The 26,614-nt window shown below is 38.0% G+C and overlaps 2 protein-coding genes across 3 annotated transcripts in view; one reads left to right on the top strand and one right to left on the bottom strand.

The window, feature by feature from the left end:
• The window catches only part of IQCK (IQ motif containing K), a gene marked incomplete at both ends in the record, with an annotated part of 28,713 nt that extends 13,652 nt beyond the window's left edge, over nucleotides 1-15,061 (bottom strand). Inside the window, 6 exons of the mRNA XM_084296161.1 lie at nucleotides 3,297-3,374; nucleotides 3,493-3,545; nucleotides 9,630-9,727; nucleotides 11,636-11,774; nucleotides 13,474-13,529; nucleotides 15,013-15,061. Of these exons, the coding sequence (XP_084152287.1) occupies nucleotides 3,297-3,374; nucleotides 3,493-3,545; nucleotides 9,630-9,727; nucleotides 11,636-11,774; nucleotides 13,474-13,529; nucleotides 15,013-15,061 (473 nt within the window). The remainder of the gene's footprint in view (nucleotides 1-3,296; nucleotides 3,375-3,492; nucleotides 3,546-9,629; nucleotides 9,728-11,635; nucleotides 11,775-13,473; nucleotides 13,530-15,012) is intronic.
• A 38-nt stretch (nucleotides 15,062-15,099) lies between these two features.
• Nucleotides 15,100-25,005, top strand: KNOP1 (lysine rich nucleolar protein 1). 2 transcript variants are annotated; one of them, XM_084296112.1, is made up of 6 exons: nucleotides 15,158-15,176; nucleotides 15,562-15,628; nucleotides 16,103-17,447; nucleotides 21,296-21,364; nucleotides 21,875-21,952; nucleotides 24,305-25,005. In XM_084296112.1, exons 2-6 carry the CDS (start codon nucleotides 15,600-15,602, stop codon nucleotides 24,614-24,616), a joined length of 1,833 nt encoding a protein of 610 aa, XP_084152238.1. In that variant the 5' UTR covers nucleotides 15,158-15,176; nucleotides 15,562-15,599; the 3' UTR covers nucleotides 24,617-25,005. The 2 variants fall into 2 exon arrangements, with proteins under 2 accessions (XP_084152239.1, XP_084152238.1); XM_084296113.1 differs by lacking the exon at nucleotides 15,562-15,628 and having other exon boundaries at nucleotides 15,100-15,176.
• Nucleotides 25,006-26,614: the final 1,609 nt, after the last annotated feature.

The raw sequence follows: 26,614 nt of genomic DNA, 5'->3' as shown, positions 1-26,614 counted from the left end.
ATTTTTATTTAAAATTGTTTTCTACCTATTTCTTCCATTAAATAGACTCAAGAGGGTTGGCTAATGATACTCCTGTGATGCTCAAAATCTCAGCCTATCTATGGTAGAAAAGCAAAGATGAAGTAGGATCAGGGCATAAACACAGGTCAAGCTCTTTCCTTCTCCCTGGTTCAGTATATACAGTCTGGTTACTTGTGATTGAGCTTCACTGCTATTCAACCAGAAACACCACTGGCAAATACTGACAAAAGGCAACTGTGTTCCTCATTAGCATGTTTAAAGAAGGAGTGCAAAAACATCCAAGACTTTAATTAGATTTATTTATTTGACTATATCATTGGTCTTGAATGTAGGACAGGGACATCAGTATGTATGCTAGTAAGTTTCCAAAAACTTTTGTTAGTTGCCTGTTAAAACTACAGCTTTCTGTCTTCTAAAAGGTACAGCTTTAGACAACACAAATTGTGTTGTCTTAAAGACAATACAAACGCTTTGTGCTCTTCTGGAATTGAAACGTAGATTACCAGTCAGCGTTGAAGCTGCTCCCTCTCCTGCTTTTGAAATCTGCTTCAGTAATCAAGGATTCCCACGGGATATAACATTTTGTCAGTGCTGTTGGTACTATACAGGGCACAGCGGAAGACAAGGTAACTATACTAGGGCTTTTATCTAATGATGTCATAGCAATTATTGTAAATACTAAAGCTGGAAACAAATTTGAAGTAATTTTACCAACTTCTTCACCTACAGCAACCAGCTTTTGAAGCTACAATGTTTGCATTCAAAATTCTGGAAGCTGATGCAGTGTTTGGCTCTCCTTTTAAAGAAAAAGTAGGCTGCAAGATCTCATTTAGAAACACATCATATGGGGAGTGAGGCTCATAAGACTGTGGCTTTGACTATTCTTAAAAAAATTAACATCAAAGAAAAAACTGGAGGCACTGGAATAGAGCCAAAAAAAGTCATACTCAAGTGTGGAATATATTAAAAAAGCTGGATCTCTGCAGAAGAAATATTTAACCTTCTTTTTTTTTGTTTTATTTTTTATATCTTTTTAAGCATGAAGACAGCTTCACAATCATAAACCCTATTTTAATACAGTTTAGAAATGTGTTCCTCTTTAACAGACCTTCCATTATGCTTTTCAAATTTAGACATGTAACTAAAAAATCAACAGAAGAGTTTACTCCTTAAACCTGTAGCAACACCTTTTTCTTCTGTTTCTTTAATATACCATCTAAAAGGTTGGAATAAGGATGTTTCCCATGAAAACCTGACCAACGATTTTTAGCATATTCTGTTACATATATTCTGATCCTATTAAAACATAAAACCTGTACTACAGTTAAAAATGGAAGTGACAATAAAATGTACAGATTCAATTACATTTTAAATGTCATATCCAGGACATAATAATAAATTCTCATTCCCATTTAATATTGCAATCTTTCAGTTTGCTCTAATAATGATTACTTTATAAGCAATACTTGTTGAGAAATCTGTAATTTTAATGTGTTCACAAAAAGTTGATTTTTAATAAATTATTTTTAAAGGCCTAATTGTTTAGAGGATTTCAGATCAAGTGTGTATCAATTTAAATAGGACTCTGACTCTTCAGTGTCCTTGTGGATCCGTCACTACGTTATTCAGGAGCCCAAGTCCGAACAGAAGCTATGAGTCATTCAGGCTGTGATTCCACAGTGTATTTCTCTTGTTGGCAAAGCTGACTTAAGCAGTTCCTGCCACCACCTCTATATCTTACCAGCTCATTTGTTCTCTTCACCTTGCCCCAAGCCCTTCATTTTAATCTTTCATTTGTGCCAATGCAAAGGCCTGCCTGGCTCCCAGGTGAACCAGATTGGAGAAACAATCTACAATTTAAATAGCTATACAAACCCCTCATATTTTGGCAGAGGCATTTCTAGCTCAGGGGAAGTCCCTGATCAGAATAACCAAGCATCTTCCCCAACAGGGTGATATTAGGCTGGCTAGAAGCATGCTGAAGAACAGGAGAGAGCAGGGAACAACTTAGGTCACCTTTACTTCCAAGAGGAAATGTTTGTAAAACTGATCTTTGTTATCTTAGGTACAGATGTCCACCCTCACAATTCGATGGTATCAGAATTGCCTTACTGTCCAATGGCTCCTCAGTATGCATAAGAATTGAGTAGGACAACCCTACTGCATTAAACAGGAATTTTGTTGGCAAGGCCAAGTGATTTAGAGAATGAAACTATTACAAGAGTCCCATCAATGGTAGGTTTGAACAACACTGGCTGGGCAGTACGATGTAGCAGCAGGTACCTGAACGTAACAGAGTTGAGATGAACTGGGTCATCACAGAAAGAAGCTCAGAAGCTTCCTACACAGCTTTAACTACATGACTACCTCTAAGACAGCCAAAGTAACTGTGTCTTAATCACCAATTTGTCTCCAAAGACCAGTAAATGCCAATGAGCTTTACTCTGACTCAAAGCTTAAAGCTTCTCCAAAGGATTTTACTCTAAATTTCACATGACAGAAGTTCAAGAAAGCTCAATTTCCACGTAAGTAGCATAACAAAACAAACATGCCTGCAAAGATGCTCATCTCTAAGTTTTAACCAACCACCAATCTAGTCTCCAATTAAGTTTTCTAACAGAAAAGTTCTTCCAAATCTAACCTTCATTTTTTTTTTTTTTATTCTCTCACTGTAGCGTATTACTTCTCTTTTCTCATACAACAGCTAGATTGAAAACAAACTGTAACCTCAAGGACAGTAACATTTTCTCAAAACTGATGTGTCGCTTGGTTCTACAGTAATAATGAGGAACCTAAGACTGAGACTGCCAAAAGAAATGTTCATTTCTCAAATGCAAAGTCATAAATATCAGCATAAATGCATTCTAATGCCAAGGATTATTACAGGTATTTTCAAAACTGCTACTTACAGCTAGGGAAAGAATTTCTAGACTACGTATCCTCAAATATTTCCACAGCAACACTGAAAACATTGCTTTGTTCCTTAAGAGAAATATATTCATAATACTACCAGGCTATTCAAATGTCCCACACTCTGCAACAATTAAAATGTTTAAGAATTCTAAACCAATTTATCTGAGAACAATGCCGGTACAAAATACCTTGCAACTAATGCATGGCAAAGTTAGAAAGCATCACATAGTTCTCTGCTGCACACAATAATGGGCATTCAGAGGGGAAAATTATAATGCATTGAAGCTCTATTACTTTTTTGTAATAACTGAAGGAAAAGAATAAAAAGATAAAAGGTTACTCTGAGTACTGCAATAACTTACTGGTTCTTTAGCCAGTTGTTAACAAAAGGAATGGAAAAGAATTCTGTGAATGACTCATCTTTCCTCTTTGGGTTGTGGCTGATAATGAAAAAAAAAAATAGAAAACAACTTAGTTTAAATTGCAGCTATTCAATTTGTAAATTAATGTATTTGAATCACTGGGCATAATTAAAAGTAAAAGCCATGATCAACTTACTTGTATAACCACTCTGTTAGGAAATCACAGGCAATAAATTTCGTCCTTTTCCTCTAAAGACAGAAGATAGTTTCAAATTATTTATTATCTTTGGATTGGTCACATGTTTTTACTAGTGGAGAGGAACAGAAGCTAAATTGACTGCTTTTATTAAATAAAATATACAGTACATTACTCTGTCTACTTTAATATTGCTACTGCCAACAGCCAGTGGCTCAGCCAAAATTTTAGACCTTTTGTGGAATGCTTTCAAGCCAAGTTAAAAAATGAGTGAGAAAATTTTACATATACTATCTTGATATTTGCTGCAGTATAGCTATAACAAATATCTCTGAAGGGCAATCTTTCTTAGTGGCAATCTCATTGCAAAGAAATTAACAGAACTCATATATGAAAATCTGTTGTAAATTACTTGCCATTCTGTTCAAAGCTCTGTTATCATACTTAAAATACTTAATAAGATTCCAAGGCTTAGAAAGAACACCGATGAATATTGTTTCCTCTTGCATGGAACCAGCTTGAACGCATTGTGCATACTTAGACACCCCCCCAGCGTATTGTATGGCTGCTCAGACAAAATCATCCACTGGGTAGTCCGGAAAAGAAGGCACAAATCAAGCACATGCAACAACAATCACAGACACTGTACACATTGCAATCAGGCAAAAAAAATTCAAATTCTGGAGTCTTGGAGCAAAATGATTGTGCCCTTTGTTCCCACTTCGGAGATATCTTCACCACTAAGGGGAATTTGGCAAAATGCTTTGCAGTTAGGTATCCTTAGCGAGTCATGCAGCCAGGCCCTATTTATCTGGACTGCACTACATGCTATAAAATACTTCTTGAGTTCAAAATTCAAAGCATGAATTTTGATCAATACAGAATTGATTATAGCCTTTCTTTTCTTAGAGGTTTCCTCTCTGCACTACATCCTTGCAGATTAAGTGTACAAATGACTACAGGTGCTTATTCAGCATTTCAGAAACCAGAGTAGCCACGATACAGAAAACACAACCTAGACTGCTGGTCAGAATAACAGAATTTATCTAGTTTCTTCCAGACCACTCTTACACAAGATGTGTTATGGACATACACAACCTGACAGTGAATACTTAGCCCCTGCTGAAGAGAGGCATTGAGTGCTTTATCAAAATAAAGCCGTTTAGCAAAGAGAAAGGTTATCCCTACCCAGAAGGTAACCCTTACCCTTTCAGATGGGGGACTCAACTGCAATTATTACTTTTTAGGAAAACAATTCAACCTGGTCAAATGCATTTGTGATACTGCTAGATAGCATGAAAGAGGTTGGAGCTTTGAATAAATGTAAGAAATGATGGAAATACTACCACTTGCTAAGAAAAGTAGAATAACTACGTAATCAGAGATTTAATGCATGAAGGATGACTTGACTCTATGTATTACCTTCATCATACATGTCACTCCCTGTGCTGCATGAGTATGAAGTAAAAAAATCTGGGAGATGTAAACAGAGGCAGAAAAGAAGTGCTCTATATAGCTTCATGGTTTGGGATACTAGCACATGGCATAAATTGATGGTCACTGTTAAATTCCAGCCACAGGTGAGTGGATGCGAAACATTACACAAGGTGCTGACTGCATGGTGAAGGACATGGGGTAGTCACGTAACTAGGGGATGACAATAGCGAGGAATACAGTTAGACTGTTTGGCAGCCCTAGATAATTCCCCAGAATGCATCTACTTTCCAAGGTGAATCTTATCATAGGTAGACATACACTTGGGCATCCACAGAAAAGAAAGAAAACTGCTTTGAACATGACAACACAGCTATCAGTCCTGCACCCCATGTGTCTTTATGATCTCTTTCATGACAAAAAAAAAAACCTTCAGGGTTCATACAGAGCTCCATTACAGTGCTTGGCTGTGTAGAAACACACATCTCCCTAATGAATTTTCACACTTGTCAGGATAATACCAGGCACTGTTCCTAGAAGCCAAGCACCTAAGCTTTAAGAGACCAACACCTTCACTGGAAAGATTTCTACAGCTTATTTTAGATGATAAATTTACATTTTTTACTTGAACAGAAGCTGAAAACAACAGTGTCTGATCATTCTCATACAGCTATTCTCAATTACAGTACTAAACTGGGTCCAATTACTCAGTGAATTCTTTCAGAGAATAAACTCTATACTTTGACAACAAAATTCAATTTAATCTAGCAGTTGTAATTTAATCTGTTTTAAGCAAATTGTTTTTCCTTTGCAATAAATTTGCAGCAATCAGAGCAGTGTTGTCAAAACAGTTATCAAAGGAAACAAATTCATTTTATTCTTGTCAGATTCAGTGAGCTTATCAGGGAAGAATTCGATCTGAACATTTTTTCTTTTGTTATTTTTTTGCCAGGAAACAGTTCACTTTGTCAGTCAATTAAATCTTTAGTTGCACAGCAGTGAACATTTATAGAAGGAAAAAATGATATAAATTGACCTGTCTTTGACACATTCCTCCTATGCTACGTGAATCAGGATAAACACAGGAAATATCTGCACAATGTGCATTGTTAACCTGCAGATGTCTTTGTGAACTAATTATAATTAGAATTCATTTTTCATTTTTCAGCTTAAGTATGACTTGCTTTGTAATAATCATACAGAAACATTGGTGATCAAGGATCAGGAGATTGAAAAGTTATCAAAAGATCTTCTTCCATTTACTATCCCTGATCTAACATACTGTAAAATAAAACATATTCCATATGATAGGTTAAAGGTTGGACTAGATGATCTTATAGGTCTTTTCCAACCTAAATGATTCTATGATTACAGAGTCTGCTACAGCAACCTCTTTCTGCAATTGCCAACCAGAATGAAACATCAAAGTTATGATAATAAAAATGTTAAACATCGATCAGTTTTAATTTTGAAAAATGAATGCATTACTTAAGTCTCATGAGAGCAGAGATTTAAGAAAATAGTCTTTCCCCCAGAGACATTTGACAGCAGATAGGATAAAGCAAAGGAGAAATTATGGTAGGAAAAAAAAAAAAAACAAAAAACAAAAAACACACAATTCAGCATGGGAATACACTGGACAACCTAATAGGTCTCTTTCACTCCTAACTTAAAAATGAAGCTTCTGCTGACCGTTCTCATATTGACGTTAGTTTGAAGTCTGCAAATATATCTGGAAGCTGATAGTTTTTCTAGATTTTTGCACGACATGGTAAGAAAAAAAAAAAAAAAAAAGCCTATTTTAAATTAAATGTTTAAGTTGCTAGGTCACTTTCCAAATAAGATCTTGAAAGATTTCTTTCCTACACAAATGACTATTTTCAGCATAACCCTTTCCTTTTCCTTTCCCGACTTTCTCTTCTGATTCTATAATTCTTCTTTCCCAGGCATGGGTATCTCTGTTCTGATCTCTTCCTTGAATTCCTCAGCTGGTCCCCTGATGCAATCTGCCTTACCCCAGTTTCAATTTCTAAACAGCTCTGCTACTTCGTTTCTCATTCCTTTCTCATTCTTCTTCATTCACCTTCAAAACATGAAGGCCTTTAGTTCCTCTCATAAAAAACATTCTTCATTCTCCCTCAGAATTCTCTCTCTTCCTCCAGCCCTGTGCCACACTGACCGCAGTCATTTCTACTGTCCCTCCCTTTCTTCCACTGTTCCTTCCATTTATCTTCCACTGGTTTATTCTATTGGAGCTGCCCTTTGTAAAGGGTCTTTAATGACTTTTGTCTAGCCAAAATTCAAATACAGTATTCTGATCTCATCCTTTATGATATCAGTTACCTTAATCACAATTCATCATTTACCTCTGCTGTTGTCTCATTAATTCCATGATTCTTTCTACTCGTTGCTCTCTTCCTATTTTCATAGATATTTTCTGCTGTGTTTATCACAAGAACCCCTCTCCCTGTCCTTAACTTTCTCCAGGGTGTCTAAGGGCTCTGCTGTTGATCCTAAAAATCTGTTCCATTTTAATGCAAGGTATGGCATGGTCTTTTCTTCAAATTCATATAGAACAACACACTTATTATGAAATAACAGTATACTTAGAAATTACCCATTTAAGTCAGATAAGGAAAAAGAGTGTCTAAGTACAAATACCTGGACAGTAATGGAAAAGAACACAAGTATTGAGTTATATGGTAAGCATCAAGAGCTATTGTTTTACTAGTTATTGTTCAAAAGGAGGAGGAAATGATGTCATGGCTGAAAATGATCATCGGACATAAACTTGCTTTCCTAAACTTCCTTCACCGAGAGCAGGACATTTCTCCAAATTAAAACAAAAATCAGTCAGTGTCTTTTTGATAAACTGTGCTATTTTTTATGAAGCATCTAGATATCAGAAACTTCACATTTGCTTTCTTTTCTTAGTTTACCATAAAGCAACACAGAAATGTACAAAAATCTATTTTGAGAACAGATACTTTCTAACCTATAGACCACTGAACCTCTGCAAAATATCTCCGATTAAAAACAGACAAAGTACAGACAAATTTGTGCTGAGTTTGAAAACTGAAGTATTTCTAAGAATTCTCAAACTTTGTATTAAGTGTATTAAGTTTATTACTTTCCAAAATTCATAAGATCTCTTTAGGACAGTATTTTAAGCCAGCTTTAAGACTTCCCTTTTTGTTAAAGGAGATCTGCTTCCTTAAAAAAAAATAATAAAATAAAATCAATATAAATTTCATTAAAAGTGTGATGAATAATATATATGTTCAATCAAATCTGTTCTAGGCCAGATAACATAAGTGTGATGGCAGGAATAATGTACAGAGATGTCATGTCATAATGGCATGTAGGTGAACCGCTTTCCTATTTCACCTGTACTATCACAAATTATAAATAGATATACAATCATCTATAAACCAATCAGTTATAGACACAAATCTTGTGAAGGCTAAGCAAAAATGGAAATAACATACTTTTATTAAAAATATAGAATTGGATTTGAAATGCAAGTTTGAGGTGTTCATTCAAGCACGGTTAAGTGAATTTTGGTAAGTGAACTTGTGACTTTTTTGCTGTGCCAAGCACATGTAAGTCAGTGTCAAACTGTACATATGTAATTTTTACAAGTAATTTTTCCATGATGTCTATTGCCATATATATATAAGCCTGTAACAGGAATATGCCAGTGGTTGGAGCGGAGGTAGACTGAGACCTAAGATGATTAGTAACCCACACAAAATCATCCTCACATAGCTTTCATTTTGATCTATAACCCAAACAGCACAGACTGTTTTCCTCAGATATGCATCATGTACAAAAAGGAAGATACTTTCATTGTCAATTATGTTAATTGCTCTTTATATTATGAAGCAAGTAAGAAGAGATTCAGTTGCAGGCATAAAAACATAGAGGAGCAAAGCCTTACAATTAAAAGTGTTCATGACAAACAGAAAGTAGGAAACAAATAGAAAAAAAAAATACTTCCAGTTAGAGAAAATAGTTGAAATGATGCAAACCCCACAACTACCAGTTCCTAATCTATCACTGAGTTAAGCTATGCTGATACAGTGAGCTTTATCTTGTATCAGTTCTCATGTATTTTTACACATTCCCAACATACAATTAAGAATGTCTCTAGATATGTTTACACACACACACAAACAAATTTGTAAATACATACAGAAGATTACGATTTTTTTGTAAGTACAATTCGTATAAGCTCATTAATGATGCTCTGCTTTCCACTTAAATAGAGTTTATATGGAATTATAAAGCTAAAATAGAAAGTACACCTATCTTAGGATGTTAGACCAGAAAAAATAACAGAGTTCATTTCATTACTCAGTTAAGTAAAATTCAAGTTCTTTACATCACTCTCATATGAGTGACATGTACAAGTCTGAAAGGAAGCCTGTTTGTCTGGATTATCACACTACTTATGCTAGATGTAACTGAATATTTAAGGAGAATTAGATGCATAATGACCAAGTGTGGTGAGTATGCAATGTGTTCTAAATTACCAGACAAAAGAACATTCCAGGCTAGCAAGATCCGAAACAACTCTTGATATGTTATTTCATATTATTGTCATCGGTTTTCTTGTAAAAGACTAAATAAAGAAATACAGACTGTGAAATAAAAGGCTGTGACTTCCTGACATTGATCTGAACTGAAAACTAAGAACTAACCTCAAAACACTTTTCCTTCTTTGCTTGATGTAGAAGTTCAGCCAGTCCGGGTAAGAGCACTGGAAAGATGTAATACTCTAAGTATTCTCGAGGAGAACCTGAGCAAAACAGCACAGCTTTCACTTACAGGGAAGCACTCGGATATCACAAAAAGACAAACATCAGATAGCATAAATCAAGTATCAGTCATTTTATCAATACCATTGCAGCTTGAACTAAGCACAGATTCTTTCAGTTTAGATACAGCCACAGATCTGTCTTCCCTTTCCTTCAGCCAAAAACACATAAACTTGAGCAAATTTCAAACCAAAGGTACATTAACACTTCAAACTACAGCATGCCTCAGAGATGTCAGACTAGTTTTAAATGAGTAAACTCAGATGTCAGAAGCAGCTTAGCATAGAAAATGAGGAGCAATGCAGACTAATTTACCCCGACAGGAAGAAAAGTAAATGAGCCTATGCTAAACTCAGTGCCATTACAGCTACATGTAAACCTCTCTGGGTATCTCTACTCATGCCCTTTGCAATCTGCAGTAATACAGTTGGTTGTAAAATTCACTTTCTAGACAGAGGGAAAAAAGGTTGTATTTTAGTGGTGCTGTGACTTCTTTCTCATAACTACTTCCTACCCAGATCCTTCAGAAATTTGAACATTTCTCCATATACCCAATTTTGCCACAGTGAAAGGTCTGTCTAGGTTGGCATCTCTCATATGACTGCACTGCTCTTACACCGAGGTCTACTTGCCATGTTTCCTAAGTGCTCATGCACATTGGCATCACTGAGTTCCATGCAAAAGAAGGCAGCTACAGCTGGCATCACAAAAACAACCAAAACAAAACAAAACAAAAATCAGCAGTGCTATTGTGCATGTGCGACATGCAGGCTAATAGTTAAACACTTCCCAAGAGACTCAGGCTATGTTTCTTTCTCAGCTTTTCCCCACATTCCCATCTTCCCTAACAAGACCTTTCACCGTCAACTTATAAACTGGTTTAAATCTGTCCCTTAAAATGAAAACACCACAGGTGAGGAACTGAAGTTTACTGGGCCTGAGGGAACAGAGAGCATGACCCTGTAGAAAGCAGTATGAGCCATCCTCTCAGAAACAAAATAGAACCTGCTAGGATCTCAGAGAGGCAGAGTTGGCTTACTGGCCTAAGCATTGTCCTCAATTTATAGCCAGACCGCCTGCCATTTAGTAAGTACTCAGGTTTTAGTGTGTGCAGTAAAGATTAAGTCATGCAAGTTTCCTCTTCTGGCAATACACGAAACACTGAATTTCTTTCTCTACTTCATATTTTTAATTGGTTCATATACTGCGAGAAAATGTTCACAATTGGAAGGACACTACATATACAAAACCTGAGGGTAACACTGCTTCTGCGTAGCAACAGGAATTCCTAATGGGCAAGAATGAATGGAAGAGATGAAACAGAATGAGAAAGTGATGGAAAAAGGTGAAGGAAAAAAAAAGACAAATGTAGGGCTAAAATGCATAATAAAAGTAACATCACTACTTCATAATTTGATAAAAATATATATAGAAATTGTTAAAAATGGAAGAACGAAACTTTAGAGTTGTTTCCACTCAAATCAGTTATGTCTGGTTTGTAATCAATTGGGCAAAGATATTTTGAAAGCAGTTTTCAGAATTAATTACCTGTTTAGTCTATTGATGCTAGTTTTTCATTATTAATTTAGAGGCAGAAACGTTTGTCTTTCACTCATTTAAGTGGCCAAATAAAAAGTCAGTTTATCAGAAGAGAGTAGAACTACCTTAACAGCTAGACACTGTTACAGATTTCAAATGTGTACCATCTCATTTGGGTTTTCTTCCACTGACAAAGAGCTCAAGCCGGCTCCCTGCATACAGCCCAGTGCAATTCCATTTCAGAAAAGGTTTTGTAGCTGTTACCACTTTCAGCACAACAAATGACAAATCCTTGTCAAATGCAAGAAAAATATTCACAGCAGAGTTCAAGATGATGCACTCCTACTTACACATTTTTGGATCAGGTGGTTCTGGAAGGGGGGCTGCCTCGGGACTGGGAAGCAACTGTTGGACAACAGTATCAGCTGCAGGGGCTGAGTAAAATTGTCCCATACATAATGGCTGCAGCATTCCTGCTTCCAAAGACACCTGTTCAAGAAAAATGCAAGATAAATGTAACCTATAAAAATACCACAATCAAACTGTAAAAAACAGAACCAATTCAACAGGAAGAACTATATAAGGTCATTCAGTTAAAAAAAAAAAAAAAAAAGTTCTAATTTCTAAACCAAATATTAAGTTATTTCAGTATTTTCTGCATACTTAAAAAAAATCACTTTTTTTGTAGTTTCCATTTCAATAAAAAACATCCAAACCTAACAGAAGGTACATGAATGTTTTTAAAAGAAGTTGTTGAGGTATCACAGTTTAAAAAATAATTTATCCATTGTATAAAATAGTAATTTTTTGAAAATTAAAATTGGTAATGTTTTCTGAATAACTATTTTTCCATTCAGATGCTTAAATATTTGTTTCTATATTGTTCAGAAGTCATGACATGCACCTTTTAAAGAAAATAAACTTTCTTTTTAAACAAAGCACAAGCAGACAAATTCAGAGCAGATGCAAATCCAAATCTTAAGTTTCCCCATGCAGAACCAATTATAGACACCATGAGAAAAGATAGTTCACCATTTTACTTCTGTTTTTAGGAACACACGGACTGTTACAGTGAGCCAGAAGAGTACTCTTATAGACAGTGAACTATAACTGTCACAGAAATTCAGATACCTCCTATTATACTCATGAATGCACTGGCATTCATTTGGTATGAAAACGTGTTGTGAAAACTATGTCATCGGGCCACCAAGCTTATTATACTCTGCATGTCAATGACTGCCATATTACATACATTACCATATACAAAGTTCATAAAATGATCCTTTTGGAAATTAAAAAAGTACACATAAACATAAAAAGATATACTATTACATTTTGACATTAAATGTGCAAATACATCAATAAATTATGCCCAGACTAATACATGTCCCAAACAGAGTTCACCATTCCAATTTAATAATGTCCTGTGATGAAGTTCGTTTCACTTAGGGAAAGAGGATACATTATATAAAGGTCTAAACCTACCAAGTGTCAGACAAGTTTAACTACAAGGTCTTGATTTTTAAAATAACAAAATAAACTAAATGCAGTGTAATAAGATAAAGCATCTAAAAGATAGCTAGTTTAAATGATATGTGATGCTCAAAATAATTAATTTTCCTGCTCATAGAAATGCTGGGGACAAAGAGATAAATGGGTTTGTCCTTCTTAAATTACATACTGCTTCTGTCTGCCAACCAAGTTTTCCTAGACTGATTTTACTTGGTCAAAATTAGACCTCAACCAAGTGTGATCAAGTTTAATTCTGCTGGGTACAGTGTCCACATCTAAGTGCCCTATTATGTATGTGAAAGTGGGGCATTAACTCCTTCGCTGTGCTTACTCCTCTTTTGCATATCTCACAACTCAGTCTGCTTGCGACACCACCAGAAAGAGATCCTTGCATACTTCTGACTCCTGCCTGCAAAGCAGACAGTCGTAGCACGAAGACAGTGAGCCGTACAAACCAAACACAGCTGGTAATCTAATTTTAGGGCAGCAGTACCCAAGCTGCTTTAAATAAAAGCAATGATTTGGAATATTGCATTTGTTAATTCACAAAAGTTGTTTACAAAATGTAGTTTTGTTTTCATTTTATGAATAAGACTACTCTGCGGGTACCTAATTTTCCCATTTAGTTATTTAAAATAGGAGGCCCTATGAACATTTTTAATAGAACTATACTCACAGATTGTCGTTTTGATTCAGGAGTATCTGGACACAGAGGCTGTTCTGCTTCATACTCTGAGTAAAAAGAAGCACAGCATTTATCCAAGAGACTTTAAAAACACTTATTTTTATTCTAAGTAAGTATTACTTTCTAGAGATATTTATGCTAGTTTGAAACAATAAACATCAGTATTTTTTTAATAGGGAATCTAAAGTGTTTAAACAAGGGAGAACTTTAAAGCCTCTTGCCTTGGCTTTAATTCAAGTTCAAGGTTCTAAGTGATAAAATAACCCTCTATTGGAAAAAATAATTTTGACCAAAATAATAATTTAGGATATTTTAATGAAAGTAAAATGCATATGCTTTCATGGCATTAATCATCGGTTTTACTAGTATATAGTACTGCTTTTCAACTTCATCTATAAGCAATGAAATGCCCAGGACATTGCTAAGTTCTATTCTCTCCACTTGCAAAAAACAATGCAAAAGCAGTACATGATCCACTTACGTTAGAGTGAATCAGGGTAAGAAAAAGAACAGAGAAGGCCAATGGACCTGATATGAAAAGAAAAAAAAAAAAAATTAAAAAAAAAAAAGCCACCACATACAGATTACACAAAAACAGAAGACAGAAGACTCTTACAGGCAAAGCAGCAGGTTTACCACTCCACCATTTTAATTATGAGATTTACTGGCATCATCACTTCTGTAGGTAGTGCAGATGCCTCAGCGGAGTCACATTAGAAAAGAGATTTTATTACTACATAACAAATGGCCATTTTTACGTGAAATACCTACTCTAAGGCTTTGCAAAGCACTAAGGAAGAAAACATCATTTGGACACCACAGAACAACAGAGGTGGAGTCTCAGCTCCTCAACATTTTCAGTCACCTCAGGTTTGGGAAAAAGACCAAGACTATTATTAGAATCAGGTTGTAATAATGTGAGTTTTGCCTTTGCTGAATACCAATGATAATAGCAATAATCCTGTCGCCTCTCTTGCTTTCCCAAGGCAGTAATCTAACTCCCTTGCCACCACAAAGCACAGCACTGGATTCATTTGTGGAGCAGATTACTGCCTCGCCAAACAGAGGCAATGTTGTTATTGCTTCCTCAGGCCTGCACTAATACTTCTGGCCCTACAGGCAGCACAGGACAGAAGCAGGCACCAAGATTACATTTCTGAAAGATGCTGGCCATCAAAATAACGTTAATGATCCTGAGTAAAAACACATTTGAACTTGCTCTCAGCTGCCAGAAAGGGCTTTGTGGGGCAGGAGAAAATTTAGCAAAAAAGGCTTTTTTTTAGGTTGGACAGAATTTAGCAGCAGGGCTTCCTGAGGCCAGAGGCTGCCTGCCCGGGGCAGGCTCTGCTGCCCTGCCCCTCAGCAGAGCTCGGGGCCGGCCTCAGGGAGCCTGCCCCTGTCCCTGCCACCACGGAGCGGCCGCGGGGCTGCGGAGCTGAACCGAACCGAGCCGCTGCCGGTGTGGCCGCCCAGCAGGACACCGTAACACAGCGGGCAGGCCCGGCTGCGAGGCGCGGCCGCGGCGCCCACCTGCGCACAGCTGCTGCCACAGGCTGAGCGGCCGCCCGCCCGCCGCCATGCCGCCCCGCGTCGCTACGGCAACCGCGCCGCCATTACCCGCGGCTGGAGGCGGCCCCGGGCCCGGCTCCCGTTCCCCTTCCGGGGCGGCGGGCGAGGCACATGGGCCGCGGCAGGTAAGCGGCGGCCTCCGCACTGAGGGTTCCCGTGTGCCTGCGGGGCGTGCGAGGGGCTCGGAAGGGGGGCGGCGGGGTGAAATCGCCTGTAACCAGGAGCTGGAGGCGGGTTAGCCGCCCCCCGCGCTGGGAAGCACGCGGTGTCGGGGCGGTGGGTCAATTAAAATGGGGTTGGGGGGGGGGGGGGGGGGGGCAGCACTCGGGTGCGGTGCGCCCCTAAGGACCGGGGCCTTAAAAAAGCTCGACAAGGGGCACCTCAGGAAATCTTGTGGATTAATAATTGGTTAAAAGATGGGAGCCGAACAGGCACAAATAGGGTTTTCAGCAATGGGAGGGAGCGTTGCACATGGGTCCCAAAGGCGTCTCTGCTCTAACCTGTTCGTAGGTGTGAGTGTCCCGAGAAAGGAAGCGGGTAGCAAGGCCATGGAGCTGCAGGCAGGAGCAAGTTCAAGGTGATGGCTGCAGTGCTTTGAAACAATTCTGTGGTAGTAAGTGGTAGATGAAGTGATGAGAAGTTCAACACGCGTAAATGAAAGGTCATACTTGTGTGGAAATCCACCTTCACTATACTTACTGATTGATTTTATATGCATGTATGTATCTTGTTAGGAAGGACTTCTGGAGGGTAGATATTTCTGTGAAAATATGCTCAGCAGCTGTCAAAAAGACAAATAAAAAGTTAACAAAACTAACTAGGACATCACTAAGACAAAAAGTCACCCCTTCACCACTCCAGTAACTATAGTTTCAGTGCTGCTGACAGTTCTGGTTCCTGCCATTGCAGAAAGCAGATTGTCCTTGACACTTTTTTTCCAGTTTTGCAGTCAGAGATACCAAATGCTTTCAGAATAAAGGAAGACCAAATAGGCTAGGATTTGCATCATTGTGTTGAAGCTGTACACTAACATCTTTATTTCATTTTTTAGAATGACAGTAAAGAGAAAGAAAAAACAAATTCATGAGGAACCTGAACAGAAAAATAAAAGAGTGAAACGTAGTGGGAGCCAGACTATCATTAACATTGAGAAAGGCGTTCCAAGTGTCATTAAAGCAGGGGATGATGACCGGTTTGAGGCAAAAACAAAGGCCAGGAAAAAGGAAAGTTTAAAAGAAGATGAATGTTTAGATCAATTAAATCTGAAGAAGAAAAACAAAAAAAAGAAAGTTGGCTCCGAATTACCAAAAGAAACATGTTCAGAAAGCTTTGTGAATGTAGAAGGCCATCTGGATGTAGAACAACAAGAGGAATCGGAGGAACAAATTAAGATTTTCAAAAAGAAGAGAAAAAAAGATCGACGCCGTGCCTCCTTCTTACTAGAGAGTAATCACAGCAGTGATGAGCTTTCAAATCATTATACAGATGGTACTCAGGGAAATGAACTTTTTTTCAAAAAACGCAGAAAGAATGTCACTTTGAATTTGAAACTGGGTAGTGAAGTAACTAAGAAAAAAAAGAAGAAAGATGTTTCCTCTTCTGCATTAGAGGACATTCAGGACAATGCATATAAGCATTCTAAAAAAGACTGTAAAAAAACAAACGCATGCATTTCAGAAGAAAAAGCTGGTATTGATGAAAGTCATGGAACAGATATTACTCAGAGTGATGAGGAAGGTTGTATGAGAAGAAAAAAGAGGAAGAAGAAGAAAAAGAAGCCTGACTCCTTTTTACCTGTAGCAGGTAATCAGGATATCTGTGGAGTTCATGATAGAACCATTGCATTAAGTGACTTCAGAAAAAGACAAAGAAAGGAAATTACATTCACGGATAAAGAGGAAGAAGAAACTACTGAGAACTCTGAAATTATCAGAAAGACCAAGAAGAAGAAGAAAAACAAGAAAAGCAAAGATGTTTTCTCCTTAATGTGTGAAGATAAGCAAGAAGTTGAGTCTGAGCAGAAAGAACTGTCTGGAAAAAAATACTGGAAGAATAACAAAGATAATAGTGAAGTAACCAAGAAGAAGAAGAAAAAGAAGATTCAAAAGGACAAGGAAACTACTTACTCAAAAGTTTCTTTAAGCAATGACAACGCATCTAACAGCCAAAAAATAACACTATTAGAAAGCAACAAAAAGAACAAAGAGAGCGAAATGAAGCTAGCTGAATGTGCCACAGGGGACATTGTAGATATAGTATTATGCAATTCCAATCACATGCCCTGTGACAAAAAAGGGGAAAAAAAAGTACCACGAGACTCTGCAGAAGAAACAGGTTCAAAAGCAAATATAAAACAGAAAAAAATCAGAGGAGAAGACATGGGAAAAGAGGCATCGGTAAGTTGTAAAGAAGGTATCTGCACCCTCCTGCTAAGGAATTGAAAGCATCTTACATCATCAGTTCCCTATTTTGCAGGCTGTTCTGCCTGTTACACTAAGGTCAATGTGGGCCTCCTCTGGGTTTTTAGGAACAGCACACAGCATCAGATCATCTATTGATTATAGCACATAATATTTGTGAAACAGGAAAGTTATTTTTTATGCCCAGTGCTGTAGTAGTTTAGTGTTTCGATTGTGAAAATACAAAATACATAAATCGCTTAACAGCAAATAGTGGAACAGAAAGAATGCTGGTATATAATTATAAATGTCCTTGTGTCTTTCATTAGCTCTTTAAAAAGTGGTAACAATCATATAAAACAGAATACCAGAGCAGGTATGTAACAGTGGTGGCATGAATACCTTGAACTCCTAGACAGACTCTTTTCCTTGAGACTTTGCTGCTGTTGCTACTGGAACTGTATAGTGTTAGAAACCAAGGGGGGAATTTTAGCCAAAACGTGTTACCTAACTTGGATGAAACTTAAGAGAAAATCTTAAATATAGAGTAGACCCAGAGCATTGATGTCTAAATTGTGATAAAAAGTACTAGGGAACAAACTAAACAAAAACTAGAACACATTCTTAATTTGGAGGGGAAAGAAACAACTATGCAAAACTAGAAATAAATAGATTTTAAGAGTTGTGTGAATTTAACTCAAGGTAAATGGAACCGTATCCAGGCTGTTAAAGGAAATCTCATCCAAGAATCCTTGAGTACTGCTATTTCTGTGGTGAAGTAAACATGGAGAGGAACTGATGAATGGGGAGAACAGATCTGTTTGATGTATTTAAAAGATGAAAGATATGAAATACAGGGGTTTCTTCAAAGTTTTCCAAAATTTAGACCATCGAGATGTCTAGACTAGCAGATGCTGGTTTGTTTTTTTTTTTTTGACTTTAGGTTTCTCCTTTTGAGCTTTCAAAAGTCAGGGTGGTTTTATCGCTGGGATATATCCTTTAATTAAATTTACATTGTCTTTTTGAGATGGTTGGACACTACTTGGATTCTTGCAGCTGCTCACGTGTGTGGAGGCAAGATAAGTCTTAAAATAAGTGACCTTCCTGATGGTGCTATCTAATTATGGAAAATGTAACAAATGCCCTGCAAACTACTGAGGAGAAAGGGGGTAGGGTGATGCATACTTTATTCCTCTTCCCCATATTCAGCTTGGTACATAATAAAAGCTACTTTAGAGAAATTCTCAAGATTTCAAACTCTAGGTAATTTAATTTGTTCTAGAGAAATCTAGTTCCTGCCAGGCCAAAAGACACCACTGCAATAAATGGCTGATCGTGTCAGTCTTGCATTTAATTGTGCCGCAGTCCTGAACCATTTTCTAGGGTACACTGCATCACACACACTGCTGCATACCTTGAAAAATCCTCTGTTGGGCTTCTGAAGCAAGCAGAGTAGCAAGTTTATGAAGAGTGTGTGGAATGCTACCCGCTTCATGTCAGAGATTCATGTTTTCCCCATTGGATACCATTACGGGCAACTCAAAGTAAGGAGGCTGAAATAATCCAGAGAGAGAAAGACAGACAATACAAAACACGTCAGTTAATACAAAACATACACAACATTAACTCTAAGATTGCTGTATGCTAACATACAGAAGTTTTTGAGAAAAGTGAATGTGAATTGATTGCACCTACAGTGAACTCGTCACATGCTGTCATCACTTCTCAGGCTGCTGTGTGCTAAACCTTGATAGTATGGAGCAGGTGGCGTTCAGTCCCTTCGTTAAAATATGAAAACGGAGCTGACAGCTTCTGAAAATGTTTTGCCAATAATTATTTGTCACTGTTAGCGCTCCCTCATTTTGTAGATGTAACTGCATTGCCTGTAGAACAACACGGGCAGCTTGTACAAGCACACTGGGCTACCAGCCTAGAGTGTGTGTGGGAGGAGAACATATGCCAGCCGTGGGCATCCAAGGCTCAGTCCTCTTTCACTTGAATGAATACTGCCACTGATGTCTGTGGGAACAGCCTGCGGTCTTGAACTTCTCAGTTTTTCTGTAGACATTAGAAGGAAATAACTGTGAGAGTGAGCAAACACTGGTCCATTTGGTTGGCAGGCGCGGTGCTTGGGTGGTCATTCTGGCAAGGACATTACCACTGTGCTTGCACAGGATCTTCTCCCGTTTAAGAAAGCACTCCTAGCTTCACAGCAAAGGTGCTACCATGACGTCTGGCATGCCTTGTGTTTAAGAGACTTCATGCTGTTAGGGAGTCCAAGGAGAGTCAAATGACAAATACAACAAATGCATATCCGATGTTAAAGGGTCCAGTTTACTTTGATTTTTTTTTGGCTGCAGATAGCATAACCCTTCCGTGTGTGAATATGCTCCCCTTCCAGGAAGCTTGAGGAAGAAGAGACCTGCAAACCCCCTGACAGGGGTTTATATTTGCCATTCAGTGACCTTCAGTAGGTCAAAAACATGCTGTGAATTAGCAAGGAAGGGGGCAAACCAATCCTTCTTGCTTGTCTGCCACTTACCATTCCAGCTTAAAAAAAAAAAAAAAAATCCAGTGCAGCTGTTTGCAGAATCTTATGACAGTTTTCCCGCTTGTTTTAAGAAATCTGAAAAGACAGTACCAGGCCATCTAGAAGTTGTTTTTTTTTTTTCTTTTTTTCAGTTAAGAGAGCAAGCTCTCCTCATTGCAGACAGTATTTTCCTTTCTGTAAATGGATATACTTCTGAGTGTGTGTGAAATCAGTGTGTAAAAGGTAGCTTGGAAAATGAGGTAAATCATTCATGGCTTTAAATAAAACTGTAAACCCTCAAAAACCTAACAGCAGGTTCTGCTGACAGAAGTATGTTACAAAACTTTTCCTTGTCTTAATGTTCCCTGGCTATTTCATGCTTGGATTATTGTGTTAGCTGTATCAATAGATCTTCCCTTTGGCTGCTTTTTTCAGCCTGGTCTAAAGCTTATGGCTCTAATTTACCGCTATCCTGGGCTTAAAACTTACCTATTACACTGGGTGCCCAACAATCTTATCCTTAATACAAATTTGGAAAAGAAAGACCAAGGGCAGTGATCTTAAAACTCCAGTCGTTAGGAGCACAAGCTGCTGTACAGCTGCGCTATGGCGAAGAGTTACCAGTAACCGCTTGTGGATTTACCTCCTGCCATCCTGCCCATCCATTCCTGCTGTAGTTGTTCAGTCTTTAACATCAGGTTCCTGTTCCTCACTCTCAAATGTAGAACTATCGTGCTATTTGCTCCCATTGCCAGGGAAAGCTTATGTACGTGTCATGCCTCTCCCCATACTCTCCAGACTGAAAGCTCCTTGAGGACCATCACCTGTTCTGCATTTGTATAAGACAAGCACAAACCAGCTGCCTCTCGAGTGGTTTTGTTTATTTTGAGCAGTGGCTAGTGGGATCGACATGATCCAAGCTTGTCACGTGCATTTAGAGGGGCCATTATCTTACCACTGGTTGATTTTTCCACTCCTTTCTGTCCCCTATTTCAATTTCAGCTCCTACAAAAGTCTTTAATTTGAAATGACCCTGTCTGTAAATGTTACTATATGCGCCAGTAATGTTGGCAGGTCCATTTTTATGTGTGAATTTAAAAAGTCCCCTACCCTTTTTGCTTAAAAAAAAAAATCTGTTGTGAAAGTTTTCTCTGAGAGAAAATCCCTCTCAAAGAAATGCACAGGTTCAGTTGGCATTTCCAGTTTAGGTCTGACTATTTCTTCTGGCCCCCCAAGTAATACTACTGCATTCCTTACTATTTTTACCGTTTATTCTTGTATAAATTTCTAATTCTAAAAAAATTCAATTTTATAGGAACATAGTGATGATGTAACTATTGTGCAGGAAAAAAAAGGAAACTGTGATGAAGTTAATATAGACAAGGTATGTATGCACTGTATTAATTACGTGTGATTTAAAGCAAATAAGTATTTAAGGTCTACCTAGAATTTGTAACAAAAATACTGCTTCGTTACTGGTCTATGCCAGTATGTCTCTAAGTAGAGCTCTACTTAAAATGTGCTTTACCTCTTATGGGTTAAATCCAAAATGTACAGCTCCAGTCAATGTCAGAAGCTTCTGAGTAGTTCATTTGGTTAAATACAGGTTTCTCTGCCTCTCATCACTGTTGTCAGTTTCAGTGTAGCTGTTACCTGCAGTTAGAAGGAAGACTAAACGTACCTGATACTACAAAATGTCTATTTAAAATACCACAAGAAAAAGCATAGTTCTTAAGCTGTGTGTGAAAGGGGATCACATGCAACTTTTTAATTATCCTTGCAAAATAGTGAAGATAAGTAACCATATCATTCTTCCCTCATCTTTTTACTTTGAATTAAATTGTCATTAAACACACTGAAGGCAGTGACTTTCATTGATTTTTCTGCATGCTAGGCGAGGCGGCAGGCTCTACAAGAAGAAATTGATAGAGAATCTGGAAAAACTGAAGTTTATGGTTCCAAAATGCAAACGGTATGTATGATTTTAGACCTTGATCTGATGGAAACAGCATCCCAGAGCAAGTTCCTGAAAAAAACACTGAAAATTGCACAGTTTTCTGTATGCAGCTCATGCACGTGGCTTTGCACCACAGTTTGATTGTAAATTTCAGGTCATGCTATAGAACGAATTACATGCTTGAATGTAAGGTCATGCTATGGAACGAATACTAAGGCAATCTGGGAGCTGACCAGTGAAACTCCAGTGTGAGTTGGAATTGTTCAGAGATCTCATTCCCATCATCAGTCCTCAAAAGCAGCATTTTCCCTGGTTCCTCTGGATTACTAGCCATGGTGAATTGCTACAAAAATGTTTTCTGCTTACTGTGAAATATAAATGATTCTAGGCCATGGACATATCAATTCAGATAAAATTCAGTGACAGCTCTCTGGGAGAATTTACAGACACAGAAATGAGGATGTACATGGAAAGGTGAAAGAGATGATAACTGACACTGCGTCTGTGATACCTACAGGCAGCACTTTCCTAACTTCTGCATCTTTCTTCCACCACTTTGAAAGATGATTCTTTATTCTTTGTTTTTGCATCCTACACTGCCTGCCTCCTGGCAGGTTTGCCATACAATAATGTAGCTGTTCCAACAATGTTCAGCAGAAGTAATAAGATTCAGGAGGAGAGAAAGCTTTGCTAATAAATAAGGATTCTTAGTTGTCTGCAAAACTGTTCTTCAGGAGTGCCAGTTTGCCTAAAAAGTAAGACCTCAACAGAATCCCAGAAATAACTCATGTACATTCTTATGCAGTGGGAGGCAGATTGCCGTGAGCTGTGCAATTGCAACTATCTAATAGTCTGAAATCACTGAGGAAAAATTACTTTTTTTGGCAAGGGATCCCCTTTTTTGGGCTAATATATCATTGTTTATTAGTACATAGAAGAATACAAGCTATGAAAACTAAATCATGAGCTTCACACATAGTGAGCCTGAAATGCTGCAGCAAAACTTCTGTGTAGTGTTTGCTCTCAGTTCACTTAAAAAAAATTACAGGGTTTGACAAGTCGTAATGATTTCTGCATCTGTCTCCCATTCCAAAGAAAGGACTATCATGTGTGTGCTTCCATGACACAGACCTGGGCTTATATGGCAACTTTTTTTTTCTTTTATCAAAAGTATTATGGACAACTTTCTTTTATGAGAAGTATTCTGACCTGTGATATTGAAAGATACTCCAGCCCTATATTTCTATAACTTACAAAACCTGCCACAGCTTGCCTGCAATGTTGTATAGCATACTGTGTGTTGTGCTGGCTGTCCAGTGGAGAATGACTGTTTCATGCAAACTACAACTGTTCAGTTGGAAGAATTTCAGGCTCACAAACACACCACTAGATTCATTTTTTCCTTTGATGTAGCCAGATCAGTCTGCTTAATTAATGATCAAGCATTCTTCCATTTAATATCACCCCCAATTTTAAAGAAAAAAGGGAGTAGCAGTTCTTGCCAAAAGTAGTTACAAATGACTGCGTAGCTCCTAGCTATAGCTCAGAAGTCAAATAAGATCCTTTGGTAATGAAGCATGGTCTTAAGTAAGCCAAAAGTTCATAAGCTTTCTAAATTGTACCCTGTATCTTGGGTTATACACAAACAAGTGGTTGAATTCTGATTTTACTTGGATGTTACATATAGTCTCAGAAAGGAGCCATTATCTGCAGGCAAGAAAAGAATCCTGGAGTGAAATAGGTAAAGAATACAGTGAGAGGCAGAGTTGTGGAAAGAACAAACTGCAATTGAGGTGAGGTTTTAAGAGTATTATGTTTAGTCCTGTTGGTTAAGGGTATGCCTTCAGTTTTTGCACCCTTGCAGTATAATTGCTAACTAGGGGGATGAGAATGCAATTGTTCCTTAATGCATATGAGCCAGATGGAATACCATCTCTTAAATTAATGCAACAAAATAGTGCAGAAGCAACAGCTACTTACGTAGGAAAATGAAAAGTTAACCGTGAAAGTGAGAAAAAAGTAAAACTTACAATTGTCTTAAAGTAAGAGAAATGGTGGGACAAGGTCTGGCACTCCGAGTTAGGGGAACGTTACCCAGAGAGCAGAAAAGTCAGGTTTTCTAAAGACAGAGGGAAAAGAGATTCTGAAAGTGCATCAAACTCTGTCTCTAGGTTAAATGAGCTAATGAAGATGCAGCCATGCATGGTTATGTCATTCTTTAATTACACCCTTCAAGACGTGAATGACTGCTAGCATTGTTAGCCCTGTCAGGTTCTGGTGGCTGGTTGTGTTCTCACAGTGCACAGCTGGAAATTGTCTTCCTTACTCAAGGTGGTATTTTAGTGTTCATCTTATTTTGTTTCACAGGATACAAAGATTGGCCAGTGGAGTACAGCTGCTTTTCAAAGTTCTGAGAGAGGAATGAAATTCCTTCGACTGATGGGTGGTTTTAAAAAGGGCTCTGCACCTACCCAAGATCTCTCAGCAACTACAAACAAACCAAACATGGCTCTGAACAAGGAAGGGGAGGAAAAATTACAGCAGGCTCTGAAGATGGAATTTGATAAAGCAATGGACTTGAAACAACATAGAAGAATCGGTCTTGGATTTCAGCCTGCTGCCACCAAAAAAGTGTACATAGACAAATATACATCTAGATCTATAAAATTTGAAGATTAGAACTCTGAAGCAATAAAAAGAATGAAAATTAAATGGGTAAATTTCACTTCCCACAATTTTTTTTACTTGAAATAAAATTTGACATGTTCAACAAATTTGATGAGGCCTTTTTAGTACAAGTCTACAGCTGACTCTTCCAGATTATGTGGAGCTGGGTACTCACTTGAACTCAACAGTAAGTTTTTGAAACCTTTACAATATTTTCTTCAGTCAAGAGCCAGCCTCCCTCAAAGACTGAAGATATGTGGACAATGCCTACAAAAACTTTTTTTTTTTTAAATGCTGATTTCATGGGCTTATTTTTAGCTGCATCTTTGTGATTCAGAAGGATTTTAGCATTCTGTAAAATCTTCACATTCTTACACTCAATGAGTGGTTCAAAGCGATGGTTTCTTACTTTGAAGAAACACTCCTGGTATGCCTACAAATTTGACCAGGGGAAACTTAACTCTGAAAGCGATTTCTTAAATATTAGTATCTTCAATATAATAACAAATACTGTTGAACATCCTATTTGTTTTAACTGTGCAGTTTGATTTTCAAGAAGCAGCTGTTATTTGTAAATAGAGCTAAACGCTTTGTGGATAGCAGCACCAAATACATGGATCTAGACTTTCTAAATTATAGAAAGCAAGGTAATTTTAATAATGTGCTTATTGGGTGCAGTATATGTCAGTTTGAATGAAATTTCTAATATTCAGTCTTCCAGACAACCTGCACTCTGACTTTAAGAGTACAAAGTATGAGAGTACATTTGTATATGTTGTATTCAGAATTTTAGGGTCCAAAGCAGTCTCAGTGTCTTGCAGGAAGTTACAGAGATAGTGGAAAACTGTCATATTTTGTCACTGTCTGTGCCATCCATTACAGGAGCTACTGTTCCCTAAGTTTTGGTGTAGTTCTAGTTGTTGAGCAGGAACAGGTGACCGTCTCTTGTGTCTATTCCTGCTGTAGTAACAGTGGCCTCCTTGCAGGGGATCCCCCCTATGCCCTAGCTCAGGTTATTGTCTCTAGTTACCCAGCTCACTGTTTTCCTGCAGTTACCTATTCTTTTTCATAAGATCATGCCTATTAATCTGCTAATTTTCTTGTTCTAAAGCAATCTTACCTTCCACAATAGCCTTTTCAGTTGGACTCTCTACCTGAAAGCAGCTGACTCCTGGGAGAAAATACACTTGCAAAATAGCATTTGTTCCAGTGCATTTTGGGCAACTCCTAAGGGGAAATTAAAAATCACACAGAGGCTCCAGCATAAACAGTTGCCATGAATTCTTTCCCGTACCTGGGAAGGAGATGCTGGACTACTGCCTACAACAGGCTTTGCTTCGAGGAAACCATCACCTTTAAAGTGTTACTTAAAACCACCACTCCGACAGCATGAGCCTGATTTGCACTGGTGCTTCTCAAAGCTGGGTGACTGGCATCAGCCAGCCTTTCTAGTCTTCAGCTCCTGCTTTGCCTCAAGTAGTGGAGGCTGTATTTTCTGATTTAAGACAAATGCTGAATTCAGGCCCTCAACTGCTTGCCTAGCAAAGAAGTAGTTATAAAGGAACAGGTAGGAAAATTTCAAGGAATGACTTCCTTTGGGAAGAGTGGGACGGGAAAGCACGTACGGATTTCTGTTGCAGAGCCAGTCTTGGATATGTAGTGACTGGTCTTCTTGCATTGCCACCAGTGAAGATGCTGAAGGTGGTGGTAGTCCTGGACTTGCCTTTGGATGAGGACTTCTTTCCCCTCTCTGGGATCATATCACATATAAGTCTGTTGCTCAGCTTCCTGGCACCTTGCTCTTGATAACATTATGCACGTGAAAACATCATAGTTTGAAAAACAAGACAGGTATCTGGGGAAAAATAACTGTTCAAGCAGTCAAACTTGCTCTAGCCTGCATATTTAATATATACAGGATAAAATTCAGGTCTATAGTGAGTGAAGTGCTTTAACTAAAATTAGTTTTGCTCTCACATGGAAGTAAGCCAAAAGCAGTTGATTAGAATG

This window comes from Netta rufina (assembly GCF_964035555.1).
Source record: "Netta rufina genome assembly, chromosome: 15".
Classification (NCBI taxonomy): Eukaryota; Metazoa; Chordata; class Aves; order Anseriformes; family Anatidae; genus Netta; species Netta rufina.
This window is presented reverse-complemented; position numbering and strand designations above follow the sequence as displayed.

Coding starts and splice junctions, on each gene's coding strand:
- KNOP1 (XM_084296112.1), top strand. CDS start 15,600: ATGGAGCTGCAGGCAGGAGCAAGTTCAAG. Junction 17,448..21,295: donor ACATGGGAAAAGAGGCATCG/GTAAGTTGTAAA, acceptor TCAATTTTATAG/GAACATAGTGATGATGTAAC. Junction 21,365..21,874: donor ATGAAGTTAATATAGACAAG/GTATGTATGCAC, acceptor TCTGCATGCTAG/GCGAGGCGGCAGGCTCTACA.